This window comes from Bombina bombina, chromosome 5 (assembly GCF_027579735.1).
Source record: "Bombina bombina isolate aBomBom1 chromosome 5, aBomBom1.pri, whole genome shotgun sequence".
NCBI lineage: Eukaryota > Metazoa > Chordata > Amphibia > Anura > Bombinatoridae > Bombina > Bombina bombina.
This window is the reverse complement of record NC_069503.1, coordinates 419,451,728-419,473,451: the sequence shown is the minus strand read 5'-3', so window position 1 is coordinate 419,473,451 and position 21,724 is coordinate 419,451,728. Positions and strand designations below refer to the sequence as shown.

The window sequence follows — 21,724 nt, the reverse complement described above, 5'->3', positions numbered from 1 at the left end:
GTTTTTAATGTGTATGCTATTTTTACTATACACACATGCTCACACAAACTGACACACACACACCTACTCATTCTTTCTCTATTGTTAAAATGTTCCACATTTTTGAATAATAGTTAAGTCACAAGAACTATCTAATAATACAAATGGAATAGAGTGACCAGAAAAAAATGTTAAACAAATCAAAACCTATTTTATATTTTAGATACTTCAAAGTAACCTCACTTTCCCTTGATGACAGCTTTGCACACTCTTGGCATTTTCTGAACCTTCTTCATGAGGTAGCCAACCAGGATGATTTTCCTTGAAAAAGTTCCCATGTGTTCTAGGCATTTGGATGTAGCTTTTCCTTCACTCTCCAGCCCAAATCATCCCAAACCATTTCTGTTGAGTCATCTGATGCAGCATCCCATTTGTTAGATATTTTTTTTCTCCTCCTAGAGTAGTGTTCTGGGTTACAGTTGGAGTTTTACTGTTGGAAAAACAAATGATGACCCAACTAATTTTAAACTAGATAAAATGTCATGTTGCTACAGAATGCTGTATTATCAAACCTCCTCCACCATGCTTCATGGTGGGAACCACACACCCAGACGTCATCTCTGTCATGTGCAGTATTTTGTTAGCTGTGTTTACATACAGCTTCACACAGGTTGAGGAAGAAGGCAAAGGTATAGCTTATTGCGTTTTTCAATTAAAAATGATTTTTTTCACTGTAAACTTTAGGGATGTGCTGTTTTATTAGCTGCTGAGTGCAGAAGAAACCAGCCGCTTGCAGCAATCAACTCTTTACAGAGCCGGATTTCTTCTTGTGAAAGTGCAACATGCTCTTGCCAAATCCAGATCTTATTGTTTTGTACTTTCACTAGAAGAATTCCATCCGCGAGCTGCCACCTTCTTCTTCTAACAAAACGTCCAAATGCACATCTTTAGTAAAATTGCTCTCCCTTTACTGTGATTTTTAATAAGGGCCTCTTATTCCCTTCATTTGATGTTTAGGACTAAGGTATTGATATCATTTAGAGTAGCATCCTTAGGACTGCATACCACCTCAATCTATTTTTTGTTCTGCTTATAGCTCTGTGATATTACACAGTGAAGCATTTTACTACTCCACTATTCCACACCATTTTCAACACAGTACTTCTCTTCTATATTACAATTCCTATTTATTAACTGTTTAACTACCAAAACTTAAATTCAGCATTCATGTGATTCACATCGATAGTCACTAAAGCTGAGACAACTCACAATTATGTTTGTATTTTACATATTAGTTTTTGCTATGGTTAATGTTTCCTCTCAAATCAAATACTATTAAATGAATTTATATATAACATTTGCTATACATGAGGAAAGGTACAAAGGAATTCTTTGTTTTGAACACGCTTCTCTTATTTTAAATGTTATATTCAAAGGAATTTTCGTTTTAAACAACATTAAAATTTTATGAACAGTTTAAGCGATATTTGTTCAATATAAACATTCAATAGTACAAAACGAATAGCCAGAGGACTATTTTTGATACTCTTTGAATGCCATTTTTAACATTCCCCCATTTCTATTTGTGCATATTACATAAAAACCCATTCGGGAAATAATTTAAGAAGGAGCTAAAACTACATTTTCAGCAACGTTAAGCTCTGCATTCAGATTTAGTAGTCAAAAGCAGTGTAATTGTATTTTAGCATCTCAATCTAATGGAAAAAAATAATTACATAAGTTCCTTCAGGGTGCATTTTGATTGCCAGAGATAATATTGACTTTAGAAACATGGGTTGACTTGAAAGTAAACACTTATTGGTCTCTGCTTTTCGGCAACGTTTAGGGGTTTAAATTTAGTCTCTCATTACATTTAGAGGAGATAATGGCATTAAGCAACTGCATAAGAATGGAGTTGTGATTTTTTTTTAACTTAGGCCAGAATTATCAGTGTGTTTTTCAAGTCATCACATTTCCTATGAAACATTTTAGCATTGCCTCTTGAAAAAAAAAAAAACAGGGTACTTTAACTATGAGTTTTATAGTTATCTATGTGAACAAGATTTTCTTATCTGATATTCGGCTAGATTATGAGTTTTGCGGTATGAGTGAAAAAGCGGTGTTATGGCTCTTTTTCACTACCGCTGGAATTACGAGTTTTGCAGGTTTAGCTGTCCCGCACACTTTTTTGGCCGTAACGCAACGTAACTACCGCAGCTTACCAAAAGTAATTTTTCAATGGGACTTCCTTTGCGCCGGTATTACGAGTTTGCCTGGGAGGCCAAAAAGTAAAAGTCAGTAGTAATGGGTTTTATGCTACAACGCTGTAACATAAAACTCATAACTAAAGTGCTAAAAAGTACACTAACACCCATAAACTACCTATTAACCCCTAAACCGAGGCCCTCCCGCATCACAAACACTAAAATAAAATTATTAACCCCTAATATGCTGCTCCGGACATCGCCGCCACTATAATAAACATATTAACCCCTAAACCGCCGCACTCCTGCATCATAAACACTAGTTAAATATTATTAACCCCTAATCTGCTGTCCCTAACATCGCCGCAACCTACATTACTGTTATTAACCCCTAATCTGCTGTCCCTAACATAGCCTCCACTATACTAAAGTTATTAACCCCTAAACCTAACCCTTACACCCCTAACTTTAATATAATTAAAATCAATCTCAATAAAAATTAATATCATTAACTAAATAATTTCTTATTTAAAACTAAATACTTACCTGTAAAATAAAACCTAAGATAGCTACAATATAACTAATAGTTACTTTGTAGCTAGCTTAGGTTTTATTTTTATTTCACAGGCAAGTTTGTATTTATTTTAACTAGGTAGACTAGTTAGTAAATAGTTATTAACTATTTACTAACTACCTAGCTAAAATAAATACAAATTTACCTGTAAAATAAAACCTAACCTACACACAAAAAACCTACTAAATTACACAAAATAAAAAAGAAATGAACAAATATTTAAACTAATTACACCTAATCTAATAGCCCTATCAAAATAAAAAAGCCCCCCAAAATAAAAAACTCTAGCCTACACTAAACTGCCAATGGCCCTTAAAAGGGCCTTTTGCTGGGCATTGCCCCAAGGAAATCGTCTCTTTTACCTGTAAAAAAATACAAACAAACCCCCAACAGTAAAACCCACCACCCACACAACCAAACCCCCCCAAATAAAATCCTATCTAAAAAAAATTAAGCTCCCCATTGCCCTGAAAAGGGCAAATGGATGGGCATTGCCCCTTAAAAGGGCATTTAGCTCTTTTTCCGCCCAAACCCTAACTTAAAAATAAAACCCACCCAATAAACCCTTAAAAAAACCTAACACTAACCTCCGAAGATCCACTTACAGTTTTTGAAGACCGGACATCCATCCTCAACAAAGCGACAGAAGTCCTCATCTAAGCCGGCCGAAGTCTTCATCCAAGCGGGCCGAAGTCTTCATCCAAGCCGGCAGAAGTCTTCATCCAGCGGCTCCATCTTCAAGACATCCGACGCGGAGCATCCTCTTCAATCGACAGCTCTTCCAGAATGAAGGTTCCTTTAAGGGACGTCATCCAAGATGGCGTCCCTTGAATTCTGATTGGCTGATAGAATTCTATCAGCCAATCGGAATTAAAGGGTAAAAAATCCTATTGGCTGATGCAATCAGCCAATAGGATTGAGCTTCAATCCTATTGGCTGATCCAATCAGCCAATAGGATTGAGCTTGCATTCTATTGGCTGTTCCAATCAGCCAATATAATGCAAGCTCAATCCTATTGGCTGATTGCATCATCCAATAGGATTTTTTACCCTTTAATTCCGATTAGCTGATAGAATTCTATCAGCCAGTCGGAATTCAAGGGACGCCATCTTGGATGACGTCCCTTAAAGGAACCTTCATTCTGGAAGAGAGGTCGATTGAAGAGGATGCTCCACGCCGGATGTCTTGAAGATGGAGCCACTCCGTGCCGGATGGATGAAGATAGAAGATGACTTCTGGATGAAGACTTCTGCCGGCTTGGATGAAGACTTCTGCCGGCTTCAATGAGGACTTCTGACGTTTCGTTGAGGATGAATGTTGGGTCTTCAAAAACTGTAAGTGGATCTTCCGGGGTTAGTGTTAGGTTTTTTTTAAGGGTTTATTGGGTGGGTTTTATTTTTAGGTTATGGTTTGGGCAGAAAAAGATCTAAATGCCCTTTTAAGGGCAATGCCCATACAAATGCCCTTTGTATGGGCATTTATATGGGATTTTATTTGGGGGGTTTGGTTGTGTTGGTGGGTGGTTTTACTGTTGGGGGGGTGTTTGTATTTTTTTTTTTTTTACAGGTAAAAGAGCTGATTTCTTTGAGTCAATGCCCTGCAAAAGGCCCTTTTAAGGGCCATTGGTAGTTTATTGTAGGCTAGGGGTTTTTTATTTTGGGGGGGCTTTTTTATTTTGATAGGGCTATTCAATTAGGTGTAATTAGTTTAAATATTTGATCATTTCAGTGTTTTTTTTGTAATTTAGTTAATTGTATTTAATGCAGTTTATTTAATTGTAGTGTAAGGTTAGTTGTTAGTGTAACTCAGGTTAGGTTTTATTATATAGGTAAATTTGTATTTATTTTAGCTAGGTAGTTAGTAAATTGTTAATAACTATTTACTAACTAGTCTACCTAGTTAAAATAAATACAAACTTGCCTGTGAAATAAAAATAAAACCTAAGCTAGCTACAAAGTAACTATTAGTTATATTGTAGCTATCTTAGGTTTTATTTTACAGGTAAGTATTTAGTTTTAAATAGGAATTATTTAGTTAATAATAGTAATTTTTATTTAGATTTATTTTAATTATATGAAAGTTAGTGGGTGTTAGGGTTAGATTTAGGGTTAGGTTTAGGGGTTTATAACTTTAGTATAGTGGCGGCGATGTTGGGGGCGGCAGATTAGGGGTTATTAAATTTATGTAGGTGCTGATGACATTGGGGCAGCAGATTAGGGGTTAATAAGTGTAGGTGGGTGGTGGCAACATTGGGGGCAGCAGATTAGGGGTTAATAAGTGTAGGTGGGTGGTGGCAACATTGGGGGCAGCAGATTAGGGGTTAATAAGTGTAGGTGGGTGGTGGCAACATTGGGGGCAGCAGATTAGGGGTTAATAAGTGTAATGTAGGTGGCAGCAATGTTGGAGGTGGCAGATTAGGGGTGTTTAGACTCTGGGTTTATGTTAGGGTGTTAGGTGTAAACATAACTTTTCTTATCCCATAGGAATCAATGGGGCAGCGTAACGGAGCTTTACGCTCCTTTAATGCAGGTGTTAAGCTTTTTTTTTAGCCGACTCTCCCCATTGATGTCTATGGGGAAATCGTGCACAAGCGCATAAAACCAGCTCAAAGCAGCGCTGGTATTGGAGTGTGGTATGGAGCTCAATTTTGCTCAACGCTCACATACATATTGCCTGCTAACGCCGGGTTTATGAAAACCTGTAATAGCAGCGCTATAGGGAGGTGAGTGGTGTAAATAACTTTCAAGTTAGTACCGAGCCGCTCTTACCGCAAAACTCGTAATCTAGCCGTATGTTAGCATTTACATGATTATTTTTACCCGATTGTTTTTTTTATGCAAAATGTTCTCATAGTTGACCAAGAGATGTCTTTAGCATTCATTGTGGGTAGCTGCATATAGTATCCAATGAAGAACAATCAGATAATCCCCATATTTCTCATATTTACGTTTACATAGTTATGATTTTACTCATTCCATTCTGTTTGCAACACAACTGTTTTTATTTATTTATTTATAAGCTTATTACTAAGATATAATAGGTTATTTATAAATATCTCACGGTTGTTAATTATATCTATGTTACAAATAGTTCTACAAGTCTTATCTGAGGTTCCAAAAGTGGCCCTATATTCTCAGATATCCTCCTGCTGTTTTGATTTATTTAGGGAATTAGAAGTCCAATAGTGGCTTTAACTCATCAAAGTAGGTGCTAGATTTATACATTTAGGAGGGTACCATTGAAGAAAATACATTGTGCTAGTTTACTGACATATTCATGTCTTGTGAATATTCAGCTTCTTATTGCTTACAGGTATATAGGGCCAGATTACAAGGGGAGAGCTAATTAATGCTCCCACTCAAGCGTTAATTGCGCTAGAAGTAAGCTTTTTGCACACGTCGGGTTGGGCTCGTATTATGAATTGGAAGTAAAATGTTTTCGCTCGTGTGTTAACCCGTGTGTGTATGTATGTGTGTATATATATATATATATATATATATATATATATATATATATATATATATATATATATATATATATATATATATATATATATAGCTATATACAGATATATATTCTCTGACTCTCTGACTGGGGGAACCCTGCCCATCCTCTGGCATCCACCCCAAATAAACCTATGCCCCCCTTGAACCCCCAGGCGGAGGCTAAAAAGATAGTAAAATTACATATTTACTACATGAATCAGCAGCAACGATGATGGGCACGATGGACATATTTCATAAAATCTTGTATTACCGGCTGATACAGACAACTCAAAATACTATAGGAGAAACCTAGCCAGAGACGGGATAGACAGCCATAGGGTTATACTGACAAAGATGGAGTGGAATAGCACTTACCCCCCCCCCTTCCCCCCCTCATTGGAGATATAAGAGTAAGCAACAAACTAATACAATGACACATTAGGTTAAATTTCAGTAACCGAAATGTATTTATAATTTTTTAAGTTAAGTTTTTTTTTTAAGTTGTATGAAACTATTTACAGTATAGCCGACATTGTTCTAAAATATCATACCAAGTACTATTAATTCACTGTACTGAGCGAGATGAACAGTGCTTCATGGAAACGGACTATAAGTACGAGTAAAGGATAAAGTAAGAAAGATAAGCCAAGAAATGAAATGATCTTTTGACTCAAAAGGACATCTAGATCTTGATAACCAGTTAACAATATTGTATGTTTCAGTTTTAGTATGAACCACAAACAGTGTTAAAAAAGACTGAGTTTAATTATCTGGTATCATACAAATAAATTGGCATGTACTATGTTTAAAGTTGACATGTTAATACAAAATATTTTAACATAAAAAGTCACTCAAAGGGGACGTCTCCCCAGATGTTAATAAAAATAGGATACTGGGTTAACTACCACCAACTTAAAAATGACCAGAAACTTCTAACTATCGCAATAATCTTCTTACCTCTGTACGGGCACATTCATAAAACACAGGGCTTATTGAAGCAGGAATCCCTACATTGTGCCTGGACACTTCTGTTCCACCCCCAGCTCACGTCTATAAATATTATACTATATGGCTGCGCTTGGAGGAAGCCAGTGAGCTGGGCTACTATGCCACCAGGACCTTTTCGATATAAAAGATAAGGGCATATTTTTACAGTGCCCTTGTGCAAGGCCCCATCATGAGTGAGGCCTTAGTTGATCACCTATTTGGTCTAATGGTAGAGCCGCCTCTGATTCCTGTAAAGTAGGAGTCTAAAGGAAAGACTTGTACATTACAGCATAAGGTCTAAAAAAGCCCAAAGATTTTGTGTGATTTCTCTCCATGCAGCAAGTTTATGATCAACAGGCGCTAAATGTTGCTTGTGCATTGTGAAATTGCTACATAAGCAAAGGATTGGGTGATGAATTGCGTGGATGTCAGGTTTTTAAGACTCTCCTGCACATTACATGTGTATTGATCTCATAATGTCTGTACTAAGATCAATAACTATTTTCTATACTTAACTTGCATCATTAGCATCTGACATCTTCAACAGCTCTAATGGGACCTTTTCTCTGTTTGTAATGGGAAATCCACTTATCTCCCTCTATGAGTATAAATAAAGCAGCAGCTCCTGGTCTTATTCTAGGACTAAAACATAGCAGAACAGATGTTTTACTGTTTTGTAATATGAGGGTTGTTTTGTTTTGTGCAATACTTTGTGTGTGTGTGGGGGAAACCCTAACACGCACCTAGATTACGAGTTTTGTCGGTAAGGCTGTGCGGTGCTAACGAGCAGTTTTCCCTCACTGCTCACCTACAGACAACGCTGGTATTACGCGTTTTTAGAAAGCCGGTGTTAGCCGCAGAAAAGTGAGCGGTGAGCAAAATTTAGATCCACATCTCACCTCAATACCAGCGCTGCTTACGGTAGCGGTGAGCTGGCAAAACGTGCTTGTGCACGATTTCCCCATAGGAATCAATGGGGCAGAGCCGGCTGAAAAAAAAACCTAACACCTGCAAAAAAGCAGCGTAAAGCTCCTAACGCAGCCCCATTGATTACTATAGGGAAATAAAATTTATGTCTACACCTAACACCCTAACATGAACTCCGAGTCTAAACACCCCTAATCTTACACTTATTAACCCCTAATCTGCCGCCCCCAACATTTCCGACACTTACATTATACTTATTAACCCCTAATCTGCCGCTCCGGACACCGCCGCCACCTACATTATACTTATTAACCCCTAATCTGCTGCCCCCAACATTGCCGACACCTACATTTTATTTATTAACCCCTAATTATTATTATTTTTTTTACTTTTTTTATATTCAAAGAGTTTTATTGGTGTTTTATCACAAAAATACAACGGTATCAATGAGATAACATTTCTTTAACATTTAACTTTACAACACGATTCATGTCAGCTTAACATATAAAAGTTGCTTTCCTGAGATACATCTCTTCCTAGTATATACAGTCTAGATGAGCATTTTAACAACTTAATGCTGGCTAGTTCCATGTTATACTTTCACCCTAATTATTATTATTATTATTATTATTATCAGGTATTTGTAGAGCGCCAACAGATTCCGCAGCACTGTAAACATAGTCGTGTATAGGATAGCTTTTGTAGGGGTCAAGTGGGTAGAGGGCCCTGCCGAGAGTTTCACTGTTGTAGTCGGCTCTTATGAAGCGATCTGTAAACAGCTGGGCCCATAGGCTTACAATCTAAGGGGTTCAAGGGGAAAGTAATGGCGTTAGGAAAGGTTAGTGTTGGTTGTATGCATCCCTGAATAGTAGAGTTTTTAGGGAGTGCTTGAAGCTGTTAAAACTAGGGGAGAGTCTTATGGAGCGAGGCAGGGAATTCCACAAGATGGGGGCCAGTTTGGAGAAGTCCTGTAAACGTGAATGTGAGGAAGTAACAAGAGAGAAGGAGAGGAGGAGATCCTGAGCTGATCGAAGGGGATGGGAGGGAGAGTATCTAGAGACAAGTTCTGAGATGTAGGGGGGAGCAGTGCAGTTGAGAGCTTTATATGTCAGGGTGAGGATTTTATGTTTAATCCTAGAGGCAAGAGGAAGCCAGTGAAGGGATTGGCAGAGAGGTGCAGCAGATGAAGAGCGACGATTAAGGAAGATGAGCCTGGCAGAGGCATTCATAATGGATTGTAAAGGAGCTATGCGGCAGCTAGGTAGACCAGAGAGGACGAATTGCAGTAGTCGAGGCGGGAAAGGATGAGAGAGTGGATTAAAATCTTGGTTGTATCTTGTGTAAGGAAATGTCTAATTTTAGCAATGTTTTTAAGGTGGAAGTGGCAGGCTTTAGCCAAGGACTGGATGTGAGGAGTGAAGGAAAGATCTGTGTCAAGTGTGACCCCAAGACATCGGGCGAGCGGGGTAGGGGTAATGATGGAATTATCAAAAGTTATAGAAATTTTGGGGGTGGAGACATTGGAAGAAGGGGGAAAAATAAGGAGTTCAGTTTTGGAGAGATTTAGCTTAAGGTAGTGAGAGGACATCCAAGATGAGATGTGAGAAAGACAGTTAGTGACACGGGTTAGTAAGGAAGGAGGTAGGTCTGGTGCAGAGAGGTAGATTTGGGTGTCATCGGCATACAAATGGTATTGAAACCCATGGGACTTTATTAAGGAACCTAGTGACAACGTGTAGATTGAGAAGAGAAGGGGACCAAGGTCAGAGCCTTGAGGTACCCCAACAGAAAGTGGTAACGGGGCAGAGGATGCTCCGGAGAAGGCTACATTAAATGTACGGTTAGTCAGATAGGAAGAGAACCACGAGAGAGCTGTGTCACAGATGCCGAAGGATTGGAGGGTTTGAAGCAGAAGAGGGTGGTCAACAGTGTCAAAGGTTGCAGACAGGTCAAGGAGGATAAGCAGAGAGAAGTGGTCTTTGGATTTTGCTGCAAGTAGGTCATTGGTAACCTTGACAATTGCTGTCTCTGTAGAGTGATGGGAATGAATCCAGATTGCAGTGGGTCAAGAAGAGAGTTTAATGTAAGGAAATGGGATAGACGTGCGTAAACTAGCTTTTCGAGGAGCTTTAAGGCAAGAGGGAGTAGGGAAATAGGGCGGTAATTGGAAGGGGAGGTTGGATCAAGGGAAGGTTTTTTGAGGATAGGTGTGACCAGTGCATGTTTTAGAGATGAGGGAAATATACCAGTGCTGAGGGAGAGGTTGAAAATGTGTGTGAGTATGGGGGTGAGGGTAGAAGAGAGGGAGGAGAGTAGCTGTGAGGGGATGGGGTCGAGGGGACAGGTAGTGAGGTGGGAGGACAGTATAAGGGCAGAAACTTCATCCTCATTAACAGGGGCAAAAGAGCTGCATTTTTGGATATTTGGGTTTTGGGTGATCGTGAGCTTTTGAGGGGGTGGGAGACCCCTAATCTGCCACCCCCAACGTCACCACCACTATATTAAAGTTATTAACCCCTAAACCTAAGTCTAACCCTAACCCCCCTAACTTAAATATAATTGAAATATATCTAAATAAATATTACTATCATTAACTAAATAATTCCTATTTAAAACTAAATACTTACCTATAAAATAAACCCTAAGCTAGCTACAATATAACTAATAGTTACATTGTATCTAACTTAGGGTTTATTTTTATTTTACAGGCAACTTTGTATTTATTTTAACTAGGTACAATAGTTATTAAATAGTTATTAACTATTTAATAACTACCTAGTTAAAATAAAGACAAATTTACCTGTAAAATGAAACCTAACCTAAGTTACAATTACACCTAACACTACACTATAATTAAATTAATTACCTAAACTAAATACAATTAATTACAATTAAAAAAAATTATTTAAAGTACGAAAACCCCCCACTAAATTACAGAAAATAATAAAATAATTAGAAGATTTTTAAACTAATTACACCTATTCTAATCCCCCTAACAAAATAAAATAATCCCCCCAAAATAAAAAAAGCCCTACCCTACATTAAATTAAAAATGGCCCTTAAAAGGGCCTTTTGCAGGGCATTGCCCCAAAGTAATCAGCTCTTTTACCTGTAAAAAAAAAAAAGTACAATTCCCTCCCCAACATTAAAACCCACCACCCACACAACCAACCCTACTCTAAAACCCACCCAATCCCCCCATAAAAAAACCTAACACTAACCCCTTGAAGATCACACTACCGTGAGACATCTTCACCCAACCGGGCAGAAGTGGACCTCCAGACGGGCAGAAGTCTTCACCCAACCAGGCAGAAGTGGACCTCCAGACGGGCAGAAGTCTTTATCCAGACGGCATCTTCTATCTTCATACATCCGGCGCGGAGCGGGTCCATCTTCAAGACATCCGAAGCAGAGCATCCTCTTCTTTCTTCGTCCAACGACTGAATGAAGGTTCCTTTAAATGATGTCAATTCTGATTACTTTGGGGCAATGCCCCGCAAAAGGTCCTTTTAAGGGCTATTTGTAATTTAGTGTAGGGTAGGGTTTTTTTTATTTTGGGGGGCTTTTTTATTTTGATAGGGGGATTAGAGTAGGTGTAATTAGTTTAAAAATCATGTAATTATTTTATTATTTTCTGTAATTTAGTGTGTTTTTTTTCCGTACTTTAGATATTTTTTTAAAATTGTAATTAATTGTATTTAGTTTAGGTAATTAAATTAATTATAGTGTAGTGTTAGGTGTACTTGTAACTTAGGTTACGTTTTATTTTACAGGTAAATTTGTCTTTATTTTAACTAGGTAGTTACTAAATAGTTAATAACTATTTAATAACTATTGTACCTAGTTTAAAATAAATACAAAGTTGCCTGTAAAATAAAAATAAACCCTAAGATAGCTACAATGTAACTATTAGTTATATTGTAGCTAGCTTAGGGTTTATTTTATCGGTAAGTATTTAGTTTTAAATAGGAATAATTTAGCTAATTATAGTAATTTTATTTAGATTTATTTAAATTATATTTAAGTTAGGGGGGATTAGGGTTAGACTTAGATTTAGGGGTTAATACATTTAATATAGTGGTGGCAACGTTGGGGTCGGCAGATTAAGGGTTAATAAATGTAGGTAGGTGTCGGCGATGTTAGGGCTGGCAGATTAGGGGTTAATAATGTTTAACTAGTGTTTGTGATGCGGGAGCGTGGCGGTTTAGGGGTTAATATATTTATTATAGTGGCGGCGATGCCCGGTTCGGCAGATTAGGGGTTAAAAAATTTATTTTAGTGTTTGCGATGTGGGGGGGCCTCGGTTTAGGGGTTAATAGGTATTTTATGGGTGTTAGTGTACTTTTTAGCACTTTAGTTAAAGGGACAGTCAAGTCCAAAAAAACCTTTCATTTTTAAAATAGGGCATGTCATTTTAAACAACTTTCCAATTTACTTTTATCAACAATTTTGCTTTGTTCTCTTGGTATTCTAGTTGAAAGCAAACCTAGGAAGGCTCATATGATAATTTCTAAGCCCTTGAAGGCCGCCCCTATTTTATTTACTTTTCACAGCAGGGGAGAGCAAGCTCATGTAGGCTATATAGATAGCATTGTGATCACGCTAGTGGCAGACACTGCACTAATTTGGCTAAAAGTCAATAGATAATAACTAAAAGTCATGTGATTAGGGGCGGTCAGAAGATGCATAGATACAAGTTAGTCACAGAAGTAAAAAGTGTATTAATATAACAGTGTTGGTTTTGCAAAACTGGGGAATGGGTAATAAAGGGATTATCTATCTTTTTAATCAACAAAAATTCTGGTGTTGACTGTCCCTTTAAGAGTTTTATGCTACGGCATTGTAGTGTAAAACTCTTAACTACTGACTTTAAAATGCGTTACCAGTCTTGACAGGAGAGGGTTTACCGCTCACTTTTGGTTAGACTCGTAATACCGGCGTTATGCAAGTCCCATCGAAAATATAGGATACGCAGTTGACGTAAGTGGATTTGTGGTATTTCCGAGTCTGGCCAAAAAAGTGAGCGGTGAGCCTGTCATTTCAAGACTCGTAATAGCAGCGGGCGTTAAAAAGCAGCGTTGGGACCTCTCAGCGCTGCTTTTTAACCCTAACGCACAACTCGTAATCTAGCCGAAAGTGTCTCTATATATGTTTTTAATCTCTTCCACTGTTGCATTTATTTTAACTGGATCATAACCTTTTTGTTTAAAATGTTCTACTTAAATCTTAGATTGTTCTTCAAAACTTAATAGATCAGAACAATTATTTCTTATTCTTAATAGTTGCCCTTTAGGTATATTCTTTTTCCAATTGTCATGGTGGCAACTTCCGGAATCAATTTAATTATTTGAATCTACCTTCTTAAAGATATAGCGCTTATAGAACACAGGGTTTTCACCCCAGGGGGAATTTCCAAGAATCTTTTCCTTGAACTTCCCCATAAATAAGTTTGCATAACTGGGTGCGAACCTTGTGCCCATCGCTGTCCCCTGAGTCTGTAAGAAAAAACTGTCCTCAAATTTGAAGTAATTCTTCTTGAGAATACATTCTATATACTGTAATATAAAATTGCCTTGAATATCTGTCATATTCATATCTTTCTTTAGATATGTGTTAATTGCTTGTATCCCCAAATTATGGTCTATATTTGTATATAGTGAACTCACGTCGCAAGTCACTAAGATAAAATTATTTTCCCATTTGACTTCTTTTATTAGGTGCTTATTAAAGGTTACCATTTAGTAGGTTGATTGGGTGATTAGGTTAGGACAGCTTAGGTGTTAATAATGTATCCCCAATTTTGTAAAATATTATGCATTCTTGTGTATGATTCTTTTAAAGGGACAGTCAACACCAGAATTGTTGTTGTTTTAAAAGATAGATAATCCCTTTATTACCCATTCCCCAGTTTTGCATAACCAACACAGTTATAATAATACACTTTTTACCTCTGTGATTAACTTGTAACTAAGCATCTTCTGACAGCCCCCTGATCACATGAAATTTTATTTATTATCTATTGACTTTCATATTAGCCAATTAGTGCAGTGTCTGCCACAATCCACGGGCGTGCTCACAATGTTATGTATAGGGTTTACCTGAACTAGCTCTCCCCTGCTGTGAAAAGCAAATACAAAAACATGTGATTAGAGGCGGCCTTCAAGGGCTTAGAAATTATCATACGAGCCTTCCTAGGTCTAACTTTCAACTAATAATACTAAAAGAACAAAGCAAAATTGGTGATAAAAGTAAATTGGAAAGTTGTTTAAAATTCCATGCCCTATTTGAAACATGAAAGTTTGTTTTGGACTTGACTGTCCCTTTAAGTATTGTCTATAAATTAATATGTATTTATTTTTTCTTGTGTTTTTTATTTTTGGTGTTGACAATGACATTAATTAGGGTTCCATTCCATTTAGGTTTCCGAGAGCCAGGTTCCTGCTATTGCTCAAGTGTAAGGGGAGGTCACACTAAATACTTGCCACTTTAGCCTGCTTTTTAATACTGCATACAAATATCCTGTATTTTCTGGTTGTATTCTAATAAAGAGACTGAGAAACAATTATATATGGTCATTATACCATTGCTAAAACAACAAATCTAATGGTGGCCTAAGACTTTTGCACAGTACTGTGTGTGTGTGTGTGTGTGTATGTATATATATATATATATATATATATATATTTATATATTTGCCAAAATAAACATCAGCTATACAAAGAAGTATGTATTTATGAATAAATAAAACATATTCTTCTATGTTGAGACCAATGGAATGGGAAATATTAATGTTTCATGTCTGGTTAGTGCACTTTTTTAAAATGCGATCAGGTTTGTGTGTTTTACATTACCTTCTATCAAAAAAATAAAATATATTTTCTAATAAGTAATGATACTATTACAATTAATACATATTTTACCATCATGATATTTTTTTTATCATTTTTACTTTATTATATCTTACTACAGTTAAAGGGACAGTATACACCAATTTTCATGTAACTGCGTGTAATAGACAGTACTATAAATAATGAGATGCACAGATACTGATATAAAAATCCAGTATAAAACTGTTTAAAAACTTACTTAGAAGCTCTCAGTTTAGCTCTGTTAAAAAGGTAGCTGGAAAGCCCACTGCAAGTGGGAAATAAGACCCCCCTCCCCCTTCTTTTACATATGAAAAGACCCTTTACACAAACAGGAGCAAGCTGGAGTAGGTATACCTTGGTATTCTCCTAAAACTTTGGGGCTTGGTTAGGAGTCTGTAAATCAGAGCAATGTTGTTAAAAAATAAGCAAAACTATACATTTTAAAAAAATAATAAAAAAAAACAACTTTATGGGCTATATAAATAGATCATCTACAAAACATTTATGCAAATAAAAAATAAGTGTATAATGTCCCTTTAAATGGACTTTAAGCACCTCTTGTGTTTGAGTAAAATTGTGCTTGTCTGACGTTCCCTAGAGATGCCAAAAAACAATTGGCTTTCTCTAGGGAGAGTGATGAAAAGCACAAATTATACACACACAAAAGCCTAGTTTCCATTGTGGTGATAACGTTTGGAAACTGGTGGTAGAATAAAAAAATCTCCATAGATTTTAACTCCTTCCCGCCCTTAGGACGCTCTATGCCGTCCTAAATACACTGGGCTTTAGAGTCCTTGGGACGGCATAGAACGTCCTAGCCGTGTGGTGATACTGAAGCAAAAGGCACTTCCTGAATGGGATTGCGGGCTGGAGGGTGTGCCTAGCGTCATAGGCACTCCCTCCAGACACAATCTCATCATTAAAATCCTGTGATCGCATGAACGATTGCGTGGTTTCACTTTTACTTATTTGTTTGTATCTGAACTTTGTTCCGATGTAGACAAATAAGTCTGGACGGGAAGGGGTTGATGGAGATAAATGTTTTTATCACTCTTTAAATAATGACTAGATTCACCTGCCAATGAAAAGCTTAAGAGATTTGGAAAGAAATTCTGTTTTTTTATTTTTGTAATCATTTTTTTGCTGATTGCAGGCAAAGTAGTATATAATTATTCAAAGTATGTTCATTTGGGATATTTCAATGTGAAATTGCTACACAATATACCTTTTATTTTTAATTTCTCATAATAACTTCTGAAAAACAGGATTATTGACAATTATCTCATTCCTGTGTGTTGAACAGCTGTGCTGAAATTCTATTTTCTTATGTTTGCATTTCAGCTGGTGACTCCAAGGAGAGACATTACTGGTTAACTCAACTACAAGCATGTGCCAAGTACCATACAGAGACCAAGGTAAATACTCTACATATAGTTCTGCTATATTAGCCTGCACACGAATCACTATTAGTAGTAAACGCCAGAGAGTACAAATGCTAATTGATTTTGCAGGATTATTACAATGGCGAGAGAGCAGCCGTACAAAGTCAAATGGGGTTTAAGTCTATGCTGTTCCTTTTCTTCTTTTGCAGAGTTTAGTGTTTCCCATCTTTAACATCTCAAATGAGGAAATGTTTTAAAGTGCCAATTAAGGGTGATTTCTGGTTCAGATAAAGTATTCATTTTAAGAGTCTTTTCAATTGACTTATATTATGAAATGTATTTTTTTTTCTCGTAGTATCCTTTGTCAGAAAGTAAATCTAGGTAAGCTCAGAAGCAGCAATGAGCTAGCTGGTGATTGGTGGTTATGTACATATGTCTCTTATCATTGGCTCACCAGATGTGTTCAACTAAATTCCAGGAATGCATTTCTGCTCTCGAGCTGACTTTAAATATGTGTTTAATAATTTTGCATGGGTTAAATGCCTAGGTAAATGTACACAATAGTGCAATAATAAATTGTACTAACACTGTATTGTCTTACTATGAACATGATGTGCAGATTTCTGTAGGTGTCCACAATTTTTCCCAACTACTCGTCTGTTGATGTGGGAATTTCTCTTGTGTCCTTAACTTTTCTAGGGTGATTTTCATATTGCATATTACTTAAAGGTACATTTTTATATATGCACATAGCATGAAGTGTCATTTTATTAGCACATTTTGCAAGTTTTACAGTTCATGGATACACCCTTTGAATTGATGTGGCTGGGCTTCTTTGCATTGGGACAATTTATGTTTATTAGCTTGTGTTCTGTGTCTCTAGTTAAAGGGACATGAAACCCCAAAAAATTCTATTTGATGTCTATTATCTAATTTGGTATTCTTTGTTGCAAACCATACCTAAGTATGCTCAGGAACAGTAATGTACTACTGGGAGCTTGCTGCTGATTAGTGGCTGCACATGTATGCCTCTTGTTATTAACTAATCTGAGGTGTTAAGCTAGCTCCCAGTAGTGCATTGCTGCTCCTTCAAAAAAAGCAAATTAGATAATAAAAGTCAATTTGAAAGTTGTTTATAATGGTATGCTTATCTGAATCATGAAATAAAAAAATGATGGTTTTATGTTCCTTTAAGTATGATAGAGGCACTCCAGCCACTCTTTTGGGATTGAGCACCACAGCTTTAGGAGGTATTTTACAGGAAATTAATTAAAAATAAGCAATGGATGAATATTATTATGTTAACATTTCCCTTAGTTAAACATTTTTTGTGGATTTAATTTTTAATTTAATGTATTTTTAAGAATGTGTAATGGGACTTAGTGCTTCTATAGTTTAGAATGTTGTCCAGTTCCTGATGTAACTTCTAAACCAAAAGTGATTTTATAGTAAATAATAAGGTGAAAAAAAATATTTCACTTTAAACACAATACCTATTACTGTATATAAATAAACCCCCTTTACAAACAGGGTCAATAAGTATAAGTGTCCGTCATGGTTTATGCAACTAATAGTTCATTCAAAGGGACAGTCTAGTCAAAATTAAACTTTCATATAGGGCATGCAATTTTAAACAACTTTCCAATTTACTTTTATCATAAAATGTTAATAGTGCGCGCTTTGTGAACTATAGCTAGTGAAATGAGCAATGTGTTTCTATTAATTAATAATTAAGGAAATAATTCCCCCCCCCTGAACTTAGCTTCTTTAAGAAGCTGTTTGTTCATGAGAATTATTATATATGCCTTATGTTGGCGTAATGATTTGAGTGCATGCAGTTTGATTGAAGTTGTATTTACATAGCATCTGCTGTCCCAGCACTACACTGACTATTTGGACAAGCAATCACACAGACAAGCTGAATTGTTTCATGAGATTATTTGCTGCAGGACTGACGACTTATCCTTTAGATTTTTTGGCACACAAAGTCTCAAACACACACTGACTGACACACACACACAAACATTCAAAATACACTCAACGATTTACACACACAGTGACAGAAACATACACAGAAACACTCAAGCACACAGACATATAGACACACACAGAAACACTTAAATACACACACACACACACATATAAAGTGGTATTTTGAGTGGTGCTTGAGTGCAACAGTTAAAAAACTATGCAATAAAAGTATAAGGTATGCAAAAAAATAGTTTTGACTGAGTTAAAATGCTCTCGTTAGCATGTTTACGAATCTAGTGGTAACTCTAGATTGTACAATTTTTTTTTTACCGCTCATTACACAGCTAATATTAAAGTCCTAAACTGCGACCAACTGCAGGATAATATTTAACTATTCCTTTATAGCATATCAAATTTTATTACTAATTTAAGCTTATTCATCTTTATGCATAGACTACATAACCTTAAGAATTGCAACATGTTGTTTATATATTCTTAATACCTGATCACGATACAGTGTAACAACATTTATAACTGCATACAAAAAACTTAATATTCATTGTATCAGTACATTGGTTTAATTCACCAATATTGAAACAATGATGTCAACACTTTGACAATGGTAGTTCTAACACAAGCTTGTTGGGTATTTTGAAGCAGGAGGTCACACATATTATTACTGGAGCTGCTCTTTATTAAAGGGACACTGAATCCAATTTTTTTCTTTTGTGATTCAGACAGAGCATGCAATTTTAAGAAACTTTCTAATTTACTTCTATTATCAAATTTTCTTCATTCTCTTGGTATCTTTATTTGAAATGCAAGAATGTAAGTTTAGATGCCGGCCCATTTTTGGTGAACAACCTGGGTTGTTTTTGCTAATTGGTGGATAAATTCATCCACCAATAAACAAGTGCTGTCCATGGTTCTGAACCAAAAAATAGCTTAGATACCTTCTTTTTCAAATAAAGATAGCAACAGAACAAAGAAAAAATGATAATAGGAGTAAATTAGAAAGTTGCTTAAAATTGCATGCTCTATCTGAATCATGAAAGAAGAAAATTTGGGTTCAGTGTCCCTTTAACCCCTTAATGACCACAGCACTTTTCCATTTTCTGTCCGTTTGGGACCAAGGCTATTTTTACATTTCTGCAGTGTTTGTGTTTAGCTGTAATTTTCCTCTTACTCATTTACTGTACCCACACATATTATATACCGTTTTTCTTGCCATTAAATGGACTTTCTAAAGATACCATTATTTTCATCATATCTTATAATGTACTATAAAAAAAAATATAAAATATGAGGAAAAAATGAAAAAAAAAACACACTTTTTCTAACTATGACCCCCAAAATCTGTTACACATCTACAACCACCAAAAAACACCCGTGCTAAATAGTTTCTAAATTTTGTCCTGAGTTTAGAAATACCCAATGTTTACATGTTCTTTGCTTTTTTTGTAAGTTATAGGGCCATAAATACAAGTAGCACTTTGCTATTTCCAAACCATTATTTTTCAAAATTAGCGCTAGTTACATTAGAACACTAATATCTTTCAGGAATCTCTGAATATCCATTGACATGTATATATATTTTTTTTAGTAGACATCCCAAAGTATTCATCTAGGCCCATTTTGGTATATTTCATGCCATCATTTCACCGCCAAATGCGATTAAATACAAAAAATCGTTCACTTTTTTACTAATTTTTTCACAAACTTTTGGTTTCTCACTGAAATTATTTACAAACAGCTTGTGCAATTATGGCTTAAATGGTTGTAAATTCTTCTCTTGGATCCCCTTTGTTCAGAAATAGCAGACATATATGGCTTTGGCGTTGCTTTTTAGTAATTAGAAGGCTGCTAAATACCACTGCGCACTACACGTGTATTATGCCCAGCAGTGAAGGGGTTAATTATGGACCATGTAGGGAGCTTTTAGGGATAATTTTAGCTTTAGTGTAGTGTAGTAGACAACCCCAAGTATTGATCTAGGCCAATTTTGGTATATTTCATGCCACCATTTCACCGCCAAATGCGATCAAATTAAAAAAAAACGTAAAATTTTTCACAATTTTAGGTTTCTCACTGAAATCATTTACAAACAGCTTGTGCAATTATGGCACAAATGGTTGTAAATGCTTCTCTGGGATCCCCTTTGTTCAGAAATAGCAGACATATATGGCTTTGGCGTTGCTTTTTGGTAATTAGAAGGCCGCCAAATGCCGCTGCATTTCACACGTGTATTATGGCTAGCAGTGAAGGGGTTAATTATGTAGCTTGTAGGGAGCTTGCAGGGTTAATTTTAGCTTTAGTGTAGAGCTCAGCCTCCCACCTGAAACATGAGACCCCCTGATCCCTCCCAAACAGCTCTCTTCCCTCCCCCACCCCACAATTGTCCCCGCCATCTTAAGTACTGGCAGAAACTCTGCCAGTACTAAAATAAAAGTTATATTTGGGCTTTTTTTGTGTTTTTTTTTATAGCATATTTACATATGCTGCTGTGTAGGATCCCCCCTTAGCTCCCAGCCTCACCGATCCCCCACCAAACAGCTCTCTAACCCTCCCCCTCTGCCTTAATGGGCGCCATCTTGGGTACTGGCAGCTGTCTGCCAGTACCCAGTTTAGTAAAAAAATATGCCTTTTTTTTTTAAATAAATTGCCCTTTTCTGTAGTGTAGCTTCCCCCCCCCCCCCCAAGATCAACCCCCCACCCCTTCTGGATCCCTTAGCTGTTTATTTACAGCTTTTAAAACTTTTTATTTTTTCACTTTTTTTCCAGTTATTTTTCTGTAGTGTAGCGGTTCCCTCCCGTGCCCGCCCGCCGCCCCCCATGCACGCGCGCGCTCCCATGCGCGCTCCCACCCATCCCGCCCCCGATCCCGCCCCCTCCACTCCAATCGGCGCATCGATGGCCGCCCACCCGCCTCCCAGACTTGCTCCCACCCACCAACGATTACCGGCCACCGATGTCCGGTGCAGAGAGGGCCACAGAGTGGCTCTCTCTGCATCGGATGGCCAAGGGGGGTTATTGCAGGATGCCTCCATATCGAGGCATCACTGCAATAACCGGAAAGCAGCTGGAAGCGAGCAGGATCGCTTCCAGCTGCTTTCCAGACCAAGGATGTACGCCACACGTCCTCGGTCATTAACTGTATTTTTTTTGAGGACGTGTGGCGTACGTCCTTGGTCATTAAGGGGTTAAGTGAATATTATAATTCCTAACTTTAAGTGCACTAACAATTAGTTGTATTCAACATTGACTACATGAGAGGTATCGGCTGATTTTCTGCCAGCATTTTAGTTTTAATTTCACCCAATTTTTAAATAATTTTTTCAATAAAGT

The 21,724-nt window shown here is 36.9% G+C and overlaps 1 protein-coding gene across 1 annotated transcript in view; it reads left to right on the top strand.

Annotated features, from left to right (window-relative positions):
* OSBPL10 (oxysterol binding protein like 10) overlaps positions 1 to 21,724 on the top strand; it is an 873,140-nt gene that overhangs the window by 293,483 nt on the left and 557,933 nt on the right. The window contains exon 3 of the mRNA XM_053714253.1: positions 16,368 to 16,441. Within this exon, the coding sequence (XP_053570228.1) occupies positions 16,368 to 16,441 (74 nt within the window). The remainder of the gene's footprint in view (positions 1 to 16,367; positions 16,442 to 21,724) is intronic.